The sequence below is a fragment of the Rhinoraja longicauda genome, chromosome 10 (assembly GCF_053455715.1).
Source record: "Rhinoraja longicauda isolate Sanriku21f chromosome 10, sRhiLon1.1, whole genome shotgun sequence".
Classification (NCBI taxonomy): Eukaryota; Metazoa; Chordata; class Chondrichthyes; order Rajiformes; family Arhynchobatidae; genus Rhinoraja; species Rhinoraja longicauda.
The window spans coordinates 56,115,056-56,129,378 of record NC_135962.1 but is presented as its reverse complement, the minus strand read 5'-3'; the positions used below and the strand labels follow the sequence as shown (position 1 = coordinate 56,129,378).

General features: G+C 49.0%; 1 protein-coding gene across 1 annotated transcript in view; it reads right to left on the bottom strand.

Moving 5' to 3' along the window:
* Window positions 1-14,323, bottom strand: part of nrxn3a (neurexin 3a) — a 1,276,003-nt gene that overhangs the window by 747,871 nt on the left and 513,809 nt on the right. Inside the window, exon 9 of the mRNA XM_078406911.1 lies at window positions 3,595-3,978. Within this exon, the coding sequence (XP_078263037.1) occupies window positions 3,595-3,978 (384 nt within the window). The remainder of the gene's footprint in view (window positions 1-3,594; window positions 3,979-14,323) is intronic.

Sequence of the window (14,323 nt, the reverse complement as noted above, 5' to 3'; positions counted from 1 at the left end):
TAGCCCATCTACATCTCGTCTTGTAGAAATAAAGGGACAATGGTAGCTTAAGCAATGAAAAACAAAAATGTGAAGAATATACTAGCAAAGTTACACAAAATCACCATATCTAACGGGTGGCCTACAAACCCGTCCGGCCCTCGTGCGGTAAGAGACCGCCTCACCTCCTCTCGCGGGAGAACAGACGGGGGAGGAGAGTGGAGGCGTGGGTTCGAATCCCACTTCTGACACCATGTAATAAAGTGCTTAAGTACACGCTAAGATACAACGCATCATTTTATTGAAGCACTTACAACATAGGACCTGCAGTACATTACAGCTCCGAGCTGCCACATCGACTGCCTGACGTGGGCGAGTTCTTAATATTATAAAGCACGTACTAGGCGGGACTGCTACTAACAAGCACTACGATTGGCGAGCATGCAATAGCCCATCTACACAAAATATGCGCACTTTAAAAAAAGTTGAAGTAAAACCAGACGGGACTTTAACAATGAAGCGATATCTGCCAGAGAAGGAAGGGCTGAAATAGAGCTCCTGATAAGGCAATGCATATCTTTTCCCTCAGACGCACGGCTCAATTATTCTCAGCTATCTGCTGCAGCCGGCGAGAAGCCAAAGATATTTCTTGAAGGAAGTATTCATTTAAAGCGATTACATTTACCAAGTAAAATCATCATTCACACCTGAAAAGCTGACACACTCAAACATTCTCGGCGCGGTGGTAGAGTTGCTGCCTTGCAGCGCCGGAGACCCGGGTTCGATCCCGACTATGGGCGCTGTCTGTACGGAGTTTGTACGTTCTCCCCGTGAGCCGCCTGGGTTTTCTCCGAGATCTTCCGTTTCCTCCCGCGCTCCAAAGACGTGCAGGTTTGTAGGTAAATTGGCTTGGTAAATGTAAAAATTGTCCCTAGTGTGTGTGCGTAGGATAGTGTTAGTGCGTGGGGATTGCTGGTCGGCGCGGACCCGGTGGGCCGAAAGGGCCTGTTTCCGTACTGTATCTGTAAACTAAACTAAAATTAACTAAAATTCTCATTCAGCTATTGTCACCTTATTGTTTAGTCAGAATTTGTAGTGGACAAATCATGGTTATAAGTCAAAGGAGCAGAATTAGGCCATTCGGCCCATCAGGTCTACTCTGCCATTCAATCATGGCAGATCTGTCTTTCCCTCTCAACCCCATTTTCCTGCCTTCTCCTCGTAACCTTTTACGCCCTTACTAATCAAGAACCTGTGCTTCCACGTTCCACATTAAACAATTCGTTGCATAGAAACATAGAAAATAGGTGCAGGAGTAGGCCATTCGGCCCTTCGAGCCTGTACGCACCGCCATTCAATATGATCATGGCTGATCATCCAGCTCAGTAACCCGTACCTGCCTTCTCTCCATACCCCCTGATCACTTTAGCCACAAGGGCCACATCTAACTCCCTCTTAGATATAGCCAATGAACTGGCCTCAACTATCTTCTGTGGCAGAGAATTCCACGGACTCACCACTCTCTGTGTGAAGAAATGTTTATCATCTCGGTCCTAAAAGACTTCCCCCTTATCCTTAAGCTGTGACCCCTGGTTCTGGACTTCCCCAACATCGGGAACAATCTTCCCGCATCTAGCCTCTCCAACCCCTTAAGAATTTTATATGTTTCAACTGTTGCAACAGTTGCAACTGTTTCTTCTTCTTCTTCTTCTTAAGCCCTTGGCTCCTCTAGGGAGCATAGGCCATTGACAAATGTCCTCCACCTCACTCGGTTGTTGGCGGTTCTTTCGAGATCCCCCGGTTGAGCCCACTCCCAGACATTTCTGCCTGGACCGCTCTTCTCCAGCTGTTCCTCTTTACCTTTTTTCCTTGGGGGTTCCATTTCAGGGCTTGCCGGGTGATGTTTGTGGCAGGTTTTCTGAGGGTGCGTCCAATCCAACTCCATTTTCTCCTTCGGATTTGTAAGTCAATGGGATCCTGGCCTGTTCTTTTCCACAGGTCCGCATTGCTTACTTTGTCTCCCCACCAGACGTTTAGTATTCTCCTGAGGCAGGTGTTAACGAATGTTTCCATACAGCATCACCTGCTTCACATTTGAGTTAAAGACGCGTATTTTGGTGTTGGTTGGGATGTGTTTTGAGCTCCAGATCTTCCTGAGCATGTTAAACACCACCCTAGCCTTATTGATTCTGTTTTTTATGTCTGCAACTGCCCCTCTGGTGGTGTCTCTACAACACTGCCTAGGTATTGCAAGTGGTTATGGACTGATAATCTTATGTTTCACAATTCCAAACTACCTTGCAATATTTGACACACGGTTGCAGTTTAGTTTATTGTCACCTGTACCGAGCGAGGTACAGTGAAAACCTTTTGCTGCGAACTATCCAGTCAGCGGAAAGACAATACATGTTTACAATCGAGCATGGGCGCATGATAAGGGAATAACTTCTTTAGTGCAAGGTAAAGCCAGCAAAAGGATAAGTGAATTACATTTCCACCATCAACGCAATGCAGAACCAAGTGTGGGAATGAACCACAATTCCCTGCACCTACTACAGGAAGGTGATTCAAAACTCTTCCATCAAATGTTGCAAACTTCTATCCAATCTCTACAACCATCACCGATTCCATGGTCCTTCGATATTCAAAGCCCTAAAGCACAGATCAGATGCTCCTCGACTTACTATGGGGTTACGTTTCGATAAACCCATCGTAAACATCGTCAGTTGAAAATGCGTTTAATGCACCTGACCGCGTGGATGATTGGAAGCTGCGGCTCGCTGCCATTTCCCAGCGTTCCCACCATCGTAAAGTCGAGGCATCGTAAGTCGAGGCATCGTAAGTCGAGAGGCATCGTAAGTCGAGGCATCATAAATCAAGGGGCATCGTAAGTCGAGAGGCATCGTATGTCAAGGGGCATCGTAAGTCGAGAGGCATCGTAAGTCGAGGGGCATCGTAAGTCGAGGGGCATCGTAAGTCGAGAGGCATCATAAGTCGAAGTATCGTAAGTCGAGAGGCATCGTAAGTCGAGAGGCATCGTACGTCGAGGGGCATCGTAAGTCGAGGGGCATCGTAAGTCGAGGGGCATCGTAAGTCGAGAGGCATCGTAAGTCGAGGGGCATCGTAAGTCGAGGGGCATCGTAAGTCGAGGGGCATCGTAAGTCATGGGGCATCGTAAGTCTAGGGGCATCGTAAGTCTAGGGGCATCGTAAGTCGAGGGGCATCGTAAGTCGAGGGGCATGGTAAGTCAAGGGGCATCGTAAGTCGAGAGGCATCTTAAGTCGAGGGGCATCGTAAGTCTAGGGGCATCGTAAGTCTAGGGGCATCGTAAGTCGAGGAGCGTCGTAAGTCGAGGGGCATGGTAAGTCGAGGGGCATGGTAAGTCGAGAGGCATCGTAAGTCGAGGGGCATTGAAAGTCGAGAAGCATGGTAAGTCGAGGAGCATCGTAAGTCGAGGGGCATTGCAAGTCGAGGGGCATCGTAAGTCGAGAGGCATCGTAAGTCGAGGGGCATGGTAAGTCGAGGGGCACCTGTACTGTACCAGCCGAAATTCCCTATCACAAGTACATTGGCAGTGGACGAGCGCGAGGGACAATACGAGACTCTTGCACTTACCCCTCTCGCACGTTCTCCCCCAGTAGCCCATCGTGGTGCAGTCGCAGATGAACCTGTTCCAGCCCTCTCTGCATACGGCACCGTTCCTGCAGGGGTTGCCGTCGCAGTGCTTCGTGCCGGCGCGCAGGCAGGACGGTTTGACCCCCGCCGCGTTCTGCGCCTCGGCCAGTTGCCGGATGTCCTTGCTCCGGCCGTCGATGAACAGGTCCCGGACGCACCCCACGTAGCCGTAGTTCAGCATGGCCGTCCACAGCTCGGTGGGCAAGATGGAGCCCATCCTGTTGTCGGGCAGGCCTCCAAGGAACATGTCCCCCTCCAGGTCGAGGATCTCGCTGTCGCCGCTCGCCGTGAACGGGGTACGCCGACTGTTCACCGATATCGTGCCTGCAAGAGAAGAATAAGGGGGGGGGGCGTTTAAAACTGGGGTGAGAAGAATAAAGGGGGGTGGGCATTTAAAACTGAGGTGAAAAGAATAAAGGGGGGGCGTTTAAAACTGGGGTGAGAAGAATAAAGGGGGGGGGCGTTTAAAACTGGGGTGAGAAGAATAAAGGGGGAGGGCCCCATTTAAAACTGAGGTGAGAAGAAACTTTTATCACCCAGAGTAGTTGTGAATTTGTGTAATTCTCTGCCACAGAGGGCAGTGGCGGCCAATTCACTGGATGGATTTAAGAGAGAGTTTGATAGAGCTCTAGGGGCTAGCAGAATCAAGGGGATATGGGGAGAAGGCAGGCACGGGTTACTGATTGTGGATGATCAGCCGTGATCACAATGAATGGCGGTGTGCTGGCTCAAATGGTGGCTTCCTCCTGCACCTATTTTCTACGTTTCTATGTTTCTATTACACTGCTTGGAAATGTTGGCCCAACCTTTATTGGAGAGTCATGGAGTCATACTGAGGAAATACTGAGTCATACTGGGCACGGTGACGCAGCGGTAGAGTTGCTGCCTTATAGCGCTTGCAGCGCCAGAGACTCGGGTTCCATCCCGTCTGTACGGAGTTTGTACGTTCTCCCCGTGACCTGCGTGGGTTTTCTCCGAGATCTTCGGTTTCCTCCCACACTCCAAAGACGTACAGTACAGGTTTGTAGGTTTATTGGCTTGGCATAAGTGTAAATTGTCCCCTGTGTGTGTAGGAGGGCAGTGTTAATGTGCGGGGATCGCCGGTCGGTGCGGACTCGGTGGGCCGAAGGGCCTGTTTCCGCACTGTATTTCTAAACTAAAGTAAATTACTGCATGGAAGCAGGCCCTTCGGCCCAACTTGCCCACGCTAACCAGCATGCCCCATCCACACTTGTCCCACTGCCCATGTTTGGACCATCTATATACTAAAACTCGTTTGTTTGGTTGTTTGTTCCTGAACTACAGCCAAAATGGTACACGATAGCGCAACAATTGTAGGCCCACCTTACTCACCGTAGTCCCTTTGGTGCTAATGGAAGAAGTTTCATTGAAATCGGTGTTATATTTTTAATGTTATTCACATTTAAAAATGTAAATCTATCTCCTAGGGAAGGAGGGGGAGGGAGGGATGGAGGTTGGAGGGAGGGAGGGGGGGGGCGGAGGGGGAGGGGGGAGGGAGGGGGAGAGGAGAGGGTGCTGCACCAATGCAGGAGAGGTTTGGGCCCAACGGGTCCACCTGGTCTAGTATCTCTCTTGAACCTCTCCAATCCATGTACATGTACGAACGTCTTTTAAACGTTAAGATGCTACTGCTTAGGTTGTGTGTCAATAGACAATAGACAATAGACAATAGGTGCAGGAGTAGGCCATTCAGCCCTTCGAGCCAGCACCGCCATTCAATGCGATCATGGCTGATCACTCTCAATCAGTACCCCGTTCCTGCCTTCTCCCCATACCCCCTCACTCCGCTATCCTTAAGAGCTCTATCCAGCTCTCTCTTGAAAGCATCCAACGAACTGGCCTCCACTGCCTTCTGAGGCAGAGAATTCCACACCTTCACCACCCTCTGACTGAAAAAGTTCTTCCTCATCTCCGTTCTAAATGGCCTACCCCTTATTCTTAAACTGTGGCCCCTTGTTCTGGACTCCCCCAACATTGGGAACATGTTATCTGCCTCTAATGTGTCCAATCCCCTAATTATCTTATATGTTTCAATAAGATCCCCCCTCATCCTTCTAAATTCCAGTGTATACAAGCCCAATCGCTCCAGCCTTTCAACATACGACAGCCCCGCCATTCCGGGAATTAACCTTGTGAACCTACGCTGCACGCCCTCCATAGCAAGAATATCCTTCCTCAAATTTGGAGACCAAAACTGCACACAGTACTCCAGGTGCGGTCTCACCAGGGCCCGGTACAACTGTAGAAGGACCTCTTTGCTCCTATACTCAACTCCTCTTGTTACGAAGGCCAACATTCCATTGGCTTTCTTCACTGCCTGCTGTACCTGCATGCTTCCTTTCATTGACTGATGCACTAGGACACCCAGATCTCGTTGAACTCCCCCTCCTCCTAACTTGACACCATTCAGATAATAATCTGCCTTTCTATTCTTACTTCCAAAGTGAATAACCTCACACTTATCTACATTAAACTGCATCTGCCATGTATCCGCCCACTCACACAACCTGTCCAAGTCACCCTGCAGCCTTATTGCATCTTCCTCACAATTCACACTACCCCCCCAACTTAGTATCATCTGCAAATTTGCTAATGGTACTTTTAATCCCTTCGTCTAAGTCATTAATGTATATCGTAAATAGCTGGGGTCCCAGCACCGAACCTTGCGGTACCCCACTGGTCACTGCCTGCCATTCCGAAAGGGACCCATTTATCCCCACTCTTTGCTTTCTGTCTGTCAACCAGGTATAACAGGTATAACAGAGCTTTATTTGTCGTTCGGTACCGAAGTACCGAACGAAACTACATAGCAGTCATAGAAAAAAGAAGAAAAAAAAAAAAAAAAAAAGAGAACACAAGACACATAGCCCCAACACAAACGTCCATCACAGTGACTCCAAACACCCCCTCACTGTGATGGAGGCAACAAAACTTCCACTCTCTTCCCCACGCCCACGGACAGACAGCTCGTCCCCGACCGACCCGCACAGTCCCCGCACCGGGCGCTGAAACGTCCCGCGGCCGAACCGGGCGATGAAAGGCCCGCGACCAAGCCTTGCGCAGCTAAGTCCCGCGGCCGAGTCGCACCAGCGGTGAAAAGTCCCGCAGCCGAGCTGCACCGGGAGATGTTAAGCCCCGCAGCCGAGCTGCACTGGGCGATGTTAAGCCCCGCAGCCGAGCTGCACCGGGCGATGTTAAGCCCCGCAGCCGAGCTGCACCGGGCGATGTTAAGCCCCGCAGCCGAGCTGCACCGGGCACTGTTAAGTCCAGCGGCCAAGCCGCACCGAGATGTAAAAGTCCAGCGGCCAAGCCGCACCGGGATGTAAAGTCCAGCGGCCGAGCCGCAGCGGGCGATGTTAGGCCCCGCAGCCGAGCCGCAGCGGGCGATGTTAGGCCCCGCAGCCGAGCCGCACCCCGCGCCGTGAGGAAGAGAAAAGTTCCCCCCCCCCCCCACACCCACCCACCCACACCACCACCCCCTCCCACACATACACAACCAAAAAATATATATAAAAACCATCCCAACACCGACACACAACAAAAAAAAGGGAAAAAAAAGACGGACAGACTGCTAGTCAGCCGCTGCCGTTAGGCGCCGCCACGTACCAATTTTCTATCCATGTCAGTACCCTACCCCCAATACCATGTGCCCTAATTTTGCCCACTAATCTCCTATGTGGGACCTTGTCGAAGGCTTTCTGAAAGTCGAGGTACACCACACCCACTGACTCTCCCTTGTCAATTTTCCTAGTTACATCCTCAAAAAATTCCAGTAGATTTGTCAAGCATGATTTCCCCTTCGTAAATCCATGCTGACTCGGAATGATCCCGTTACTGCTATCCAAATGCTCAGCAATTTCGTCTTTTATAATTGACTCCAGCATCTTCCCCACCACTGATGTCAGACTAACTGGTCTATAATTACCCGTTTTCTCTCTCCCTCCTTTCTTAAAAAGTGGGATAACATTTGCTATCCTCCAATCCACAGGAACTGATCCTGAATCTATAGAACATTGAAAAATGATCTCCAATGCTTCCACTATTTCTAGAGCCACCTCCTTAAGTACTCTGGGATGCAGACCATCAGGCCCTGGGGATTTATCAGCCTTCAGTCCCATCAGTCTACCCAAAACCATTTCCTGCCTAATGTGGATTTCCTTCAGTTCCTCCATCACCCTAGGTTCTTCGGCCCCTAGAACATTTGGGAGATTGTGTGTATCTTCCTCAGTGAAGACAGATCCAAAGTAACGGTTTAACTCGTCTGCCATTTCTTTGTTCCCCATAATAAATTCCCCTGCTTCTGTCTTCAAGGGACCCACATTTGCCTTGACTATTTTTTTCCTCTTCACGTACCTAAAAAAACTTTTGCTATCCTCCTTTATATTGTATGTCTGTGTGTAGTTTGCATGCTCTCCTGTGAGCATGTGGGTTTCCTCTGGGTGCTCAGGATACCTAGAGGCCTTGTGTCATACAGCCCGAAATATGGCCTTTGGTCCAAATTGTCCTGAATGCCCCATCTGCACTAGTCCCACCTGCCCGCATTTGGCTCATAACCCTCTAAACCCATCCTATCCAGATACCTGTCCAAATGTCTCTTAAACGTTATGATAGTACCTGGCTCAACTACCTCCTCCGGCAGCTCGTTCCGTACATTAAGCGTTATGATAGTACTCTACCTCCTCCGGCAATTTGTTCCATACACCCACCACCCTTTGTGTAAATAAGTTCAATATACCCCTCAGGAACATATTAAATCTCCCCCCCCCCCCCTCCCCCTCACCTTAAACCTATGTCCTCTGGTTCTCGATTCCCCTACTCTGGGCAAAAATAAATGATGAGTTATTTATTGCTTGAAGTGTGATATCCAGTGGGTGACATCTAAAGATAATGTCTCCATGCATCTTTTCTCATAACCCAAAGAACTGGATTGGCTTTTGCCCAACAGCGTGGTACATCATCGTGAAGAGTCACGGAACCATACTAACTGGCATGGCATTATCATTTGCCTGTACAGGTGGCTAATCTTTGCAGGGTCTTCCCACCTTACCCTGTTATAGTAAAGGTGTTGTCAAGCTGGGAAAGGTACGGAGGAAGATTTACGAGGATGTTGCCAGGACTAGAGGGTGTGAGCTACAGGAGAGGTTGAGTAGGCTGGGTCTCTATTCCTTGGAGCGCAGGAGGATGAGGGGACATCTTATAGAGGTGTACAACATCAGGAGAGGAATAGATCGGGTAGATGCACAGAGTCTCTTGCCCAGAGTAGGGGAATCGAGGACCAGAGGACAAGAGGTTTAAGGTGAAGGGGGAAAAGATTTAATAGGAATCTGAGGGTGACTTTTTCACACATCGTAAGTCAAGGCATCGTATGTCGAGAAGCATCATAAGTCGAGGGGCATCGTAAGTCGAGGCATTGTAAGTCGAGAGGCAACGTATGTCGAGGGACATCGTAAGTCGAGGAACATCGTAAGTCGGTGGGTGTGTGGAGCGAGCCGCCAGAGGAGGTAGTTGAGGCTGGGACTATCCATCGTTTAAGAAAACAGTGAGACAGGTACATGGATAGGACAGGTTTGGAGGGATATGGAGCAAACGCGGGCAGATGGACTAGGGTAGCTGGACATTGTTGGGCCGAAGGGCCTGTTTCCACGTTGTGTCACTAGGGTCAGTAGAAGAGAAGGGAGGAATATATATATTTACATGGTCACATCGTCTAGACCTTCTGAACCACTTCATTGCTAATGAAGTATGTATAATTGAAATATTCCTTCTGATGTGTTTGCTGAGGAGACTACCAAGTAATGTCGATGGATTTTTGAGGAACCATTATGTCTATGAATATAAATGAGTACTATTTAAAGACTGCCATAAAGTATGCCAATTATTCACTCCTAGATTATAGCTGTATCTATTCCTAGGTCTAAATCGCTGACGCAGCCACCAACATAGAAACATAGAAAATAGGTGCAGGAGTAGGCCATTCGGCCCTTCGAGCCTGCACCGCCTTTCAATATGATCATGGCTGATCATCCAACTCAGTATCCGTACCTGCCTTCTCTCCATACCCCCTGATCCTTTAGCCACAAGGGCCCCATCTAACTCCCTCTTAAATATAGCCAATGAACTGGCCCTCAACTTACCTTCTGTGGCAGAGAACTCGGAAACCATTCCTACTTCATATTTATCCTGCAAACCCAGGATTTAAAAAAATATATATCAAAAAATACTTTATTCAAGTAATAAATATTACAAAACATCTTCTTTTCACCAACCCCATCCGACATTTCCAGAGGTTACACATTCAATACAGATATTCATTTCCAAATTCACACAGAAATTTACACAGAATCCCTTATTTTGAGGGGGCGTCTCCACCAGACCTTGCACCCCCCCAGTCAGCAGCAGCGGAAGGACCCTAGATACTGTGGCTGCAAAACTCAGGATTGATTTAATAACGTACAGTTTGAAAACATAGCAATGCTTTATAGACACCTTTGACCTGGTCCGTCTGTCAGGAATGACAAGCCTTACAGAGGAGTGGGATTTATTTAAATTACTATAGACAAGTGGTCCGTAGGGCCCAAACCTCTCCTGCATTGGTGCAGCACCCCCTCCTCCCTCCCTCCTCCCCCATGCCCCTCCCCCCCACTCCATCCCCCTCAACCCCCCTTATCCTCCCTCCCTCCTCCCTCCTCCCTCCAACCCCTCCCCCCTCCCTCCCTCCTAGATAGATTTAAACTTTAAAATTGTGAATAACTTTTAAAATATAACACCGGTTTCAATGAAACTTCTTCATTAAGCACCAAAGGACGACGGTGAGTAAGGTGGGCCTACAATTGTCGCGCTATCGTGTACCGTGTTTAGGCTGTAGTTCAGGTAACAAACAAACAAACAAACAAGAGTTTTAGTGTATAGATACTTCCAGCTGAGAAACTCAAGAGTCATGAGCGTTTTTATTGTCATAGGTATTTTGGAGAGTTTATTTTGCAGGTTATAGTGTTTATTAGCCTGTGTTCAGGAAGGAACTGCAGATGCTGGTTTCACCCGAACATAGACACAAAATGCTGGAGTAACTCAGCGGGACATGCAGCATCTCTGGAGGGAAGGAATGGGTGACGTTTGGGTCGAGACCCTTCTTCAGACTGATTTAGTTTACACATTTAGTTTAAGAAAATAACTGAGATGCTGGTACAAATCGAAGGTATTTATTCACAAAATGCTGGAGTAACTCAGCAGGTCAGGCAGCATCTCGGGAGAGAAGGAATGGGTGACGTTTCGGGTCGAGACCCTTCTTCAGACTGATGTCAGGGGGGCGGGACAAAGGGAGGATATAGGTGGAGACAGGAAGATAGAGGGAGATCTGGGAAGGAGAGAGGGAAGAGAGGGACAGAGGAACTATCTAAAGTTGGAGAAGTCGATGTTCATACCACTGGGCTGCAAACTGCCCAGGCGAAATAGAGGTGCTGTCCTCCAATTTCCGGTGGCCTCACTATGGCACTGGAGGAGGCCCATGACAGAAAGGTCAGACTGGGAATGGAGGGGAGTTGAAGTGCTCAGCCACGGGAGATCGGGTTGGTTAAGGCTCTATCAAGTATCTGATATATGATCTGATCTGGAATGGGAGGGGAGTTAGTTTGGTTTGTTTAAGAAGGAACTGCAGATGCTGGTTTAAACCGAAGCCAGACACAGAATGCTGGAGTAACTCAGCGGGCAGGCAGCATCTCTGGAGAGAAGGAATGGGTGACGGTTTCGGGGTCGAGACAGTTTGGTTTGGTTCGGTTTAGTTTAGTTTAATTTAGTTGAGTTTAGTTCAGTTTAGTTCAGTCGAAATGTGTAGGAAGGAACTAGTTTAGTTTAGGTTTGTTCAGTTTATCGTCACATGCAGACTAGAGTGGGACTTCTTCCGGCGAAGTCATGGTTTTGTTTAGTTTAATTCAGACCCTTCGAACCACCATGTCTGCACCGACCAGCGATCCCCGCACACTAACACTATCCTACACAATCGAGGGACAATTCAAAATGCTACAGAGGCCAATTAACCTAACAAACCTGTACGTCTTTGGAGTGTGGGAGGGAACCGGAGCACCCGGAGAAAACCCACGCGGGTCACGGGGAGAGCGTACAAACTCTGTACAGACAGCACCCATAGTCGGGATGGAAGGCAGCAACTCTACCGCTGCGCCACCGTGCCTTGGGTGATGGATGAGCTGCTGATGAAGTGGCGGTGGCTTTATGCTGAAGAAGGTCAAACTGCTGGCGTGTTGCTGCAGCTCCACGCACCAAGATATGAAATGCTTCTGAGGCACCAAGGCATGAAATGAGTTTGCACAGCCTCTACTCATTAGATTGCGAGCTATGATCCTAAAGCACAAACCTGCCGCCATGCCAACTCAGCAGTGATTAGCAATCCCTTTCACCGGATACGGAATGTTAATGTGCGAAATGGAAAATGTCACGTACACCGTTCGATAGATTCAGGGCATGTGATAGGGTTGCCAACTGTCCCGTATTAGCCGGGACATCCAGTATTTTGGGCTAAATTGGTCTGTCCCGTACGGGACCGCCCTTGTCCCGTATTAGGCCCAGTGGGCGCTGTAGGCCCGGACGCTGTAAGCCCGCACACTGTAGGCCCGGACAGTGTAGGCCCGGACAGTGTAGGCCCGGAGAGTGTAGGCCCAGACGTTGTAGGCCGGACAGTGTAAGCCCGCACACTATAGGCCTGGACAGTGTAGGCCCAGACACTGTAGGCCCGGACAGTGTAGGCCCGGACAGTGTAGGCCCGGACAGTGTAGGCCCGGACAGTGTAGGCCCGGACAGTGTAGGCCCGGACAGTGTAGGCCAGGACAGTGTAGGCCCGGACACTGTAGGCCCGGACAGTGTAGGCCCGGACAGTGTAGGCCTGGACACTGTAGGCCCGGACATTGTAGACCCGGACATAGAAAACATAGAAACATAGAAACATAGAAAATAGGTGCAGGAGTAGGCCATTCGGCCCTTCGAGCCTGCTCCGCCATTCAATATGATCATGGCTGATCATCCAGCTCAGTAGCCTGTACCTGCCTTCTCTCCATACCCCCTGATCCCTTTAGCAAAAAGGGCCACATCTAACTCCCTCTTAAATATAGCCAATGAACTAGCCTCAACTACCTTCTGTGGCAGAGAATTCCACAGACTCACCACTCTCTGTGTGAAGAAATGTTTTCTCATCTCGGTCCTAAAAGACTTCCCCTTATCCTTAAACTGTGACCCCTGGTTCTGGACTCCCCCAACATCGGGAACAATCTTCCCGCATCTAGCCTCTCCAACCCCTTTAGAATTTTATATGTTTCTATAAGATCCCCCCTCAGTCTTCTAAATTCCAGCGAGTACAAGCCCAGTCTATCCAGTCTTTCCTCATATGAAAGTCCCGCCATTCCAGGGATCAATCTGGTGAACCTTCTCTGTACTCCCTCTAAGGCAAGAACGTCTTTCTCAGGGTAGGAGACCAAAACTGCACACAATACTCCAGGTGCGGTCTCACCAAGGCCCTGTACAACTGCAGCAGAACCTCCCTGCTCCTAAACTCAAATCCTCTTGCTATGAATGCCAACATACCATTCGTTTTCTTCACTGCCTGCTGCACCTGCATGCTTACTTTCAATGACTGGTGCACCATGACACCCAGGTCACGTTGCATCTCCCCTTCTCCCAATCGGTCACCATTCAGGTAATACTCTGCTTTCCTGTTCTTGCCGCCAAAGTGGATAACCTCACATTTTTCCACATTATATTGCATCTGCCATGCATTTGCCCACTCGCCTAATCTATCCAAGTCACTCTGCAGCCTCCTAGCATCCTCCTCGCAGCTAACACTGCCACCCAGCTTCGTGTCATCCGCAAACTTAGAGATGTTGCATTCAATTCCCTCATCCAAATCATTAATATACACTGTAAATAACTGGGGTCCCAGCACTGAGCCTTGCGGTACCCCACTAGTCACTGCCTGCCATTCCGAAAAGGACCCCGTTTATTCCTACACTTTGCTTCCTGTCCGCCAACCAATTTTCTATCCACCTCAACACTGAACCCTCAATACCGTGTGCTTTAAGTTTGTACACCAATCTCCTATGTGGGACCTTGTCGAAGGCCTTCTGAAAGTCCAGATATAACACATCGACTGGTTCTCTCCTTATCCACTCTACTAGTTACATCCTCGAAAAACTCTATAAGATTCGTCAGACATGATTTGCCTTTGGTAAATCCATGCTGACTTTGTCCGATGATTTCACCACTTTCCAAATGTGATGCTATCACATCTTTAATAACTGACTCTAGCATTTTCCCCACTACGATGTTAGGCTAACTGGTCTATAATTCCCTGTTTTCTCTCTCCCTCCCTTTTTAAAAAGTGGGGTTACATTAGCTACCCTCCAGTCCTCAGGAACTCCTCCAGAATCTAAAGAGTTTTGAAAAATTATCACTAATGCATCCACTATTTCTGAGGCTACTTCCTGAAGCACTCTGGGATGCAGCCTATCTGGCCCTGGGATTTATCTGCCTTTTAATCCATTTAATTTACCTAACACCACTTCCCGACTAACCTGGATTTCCCTCAGTTCCTCCATCTCATTAGACCCCCGGTCCCCTGCTATTTCCGGCAGACGGTTTATGTCTT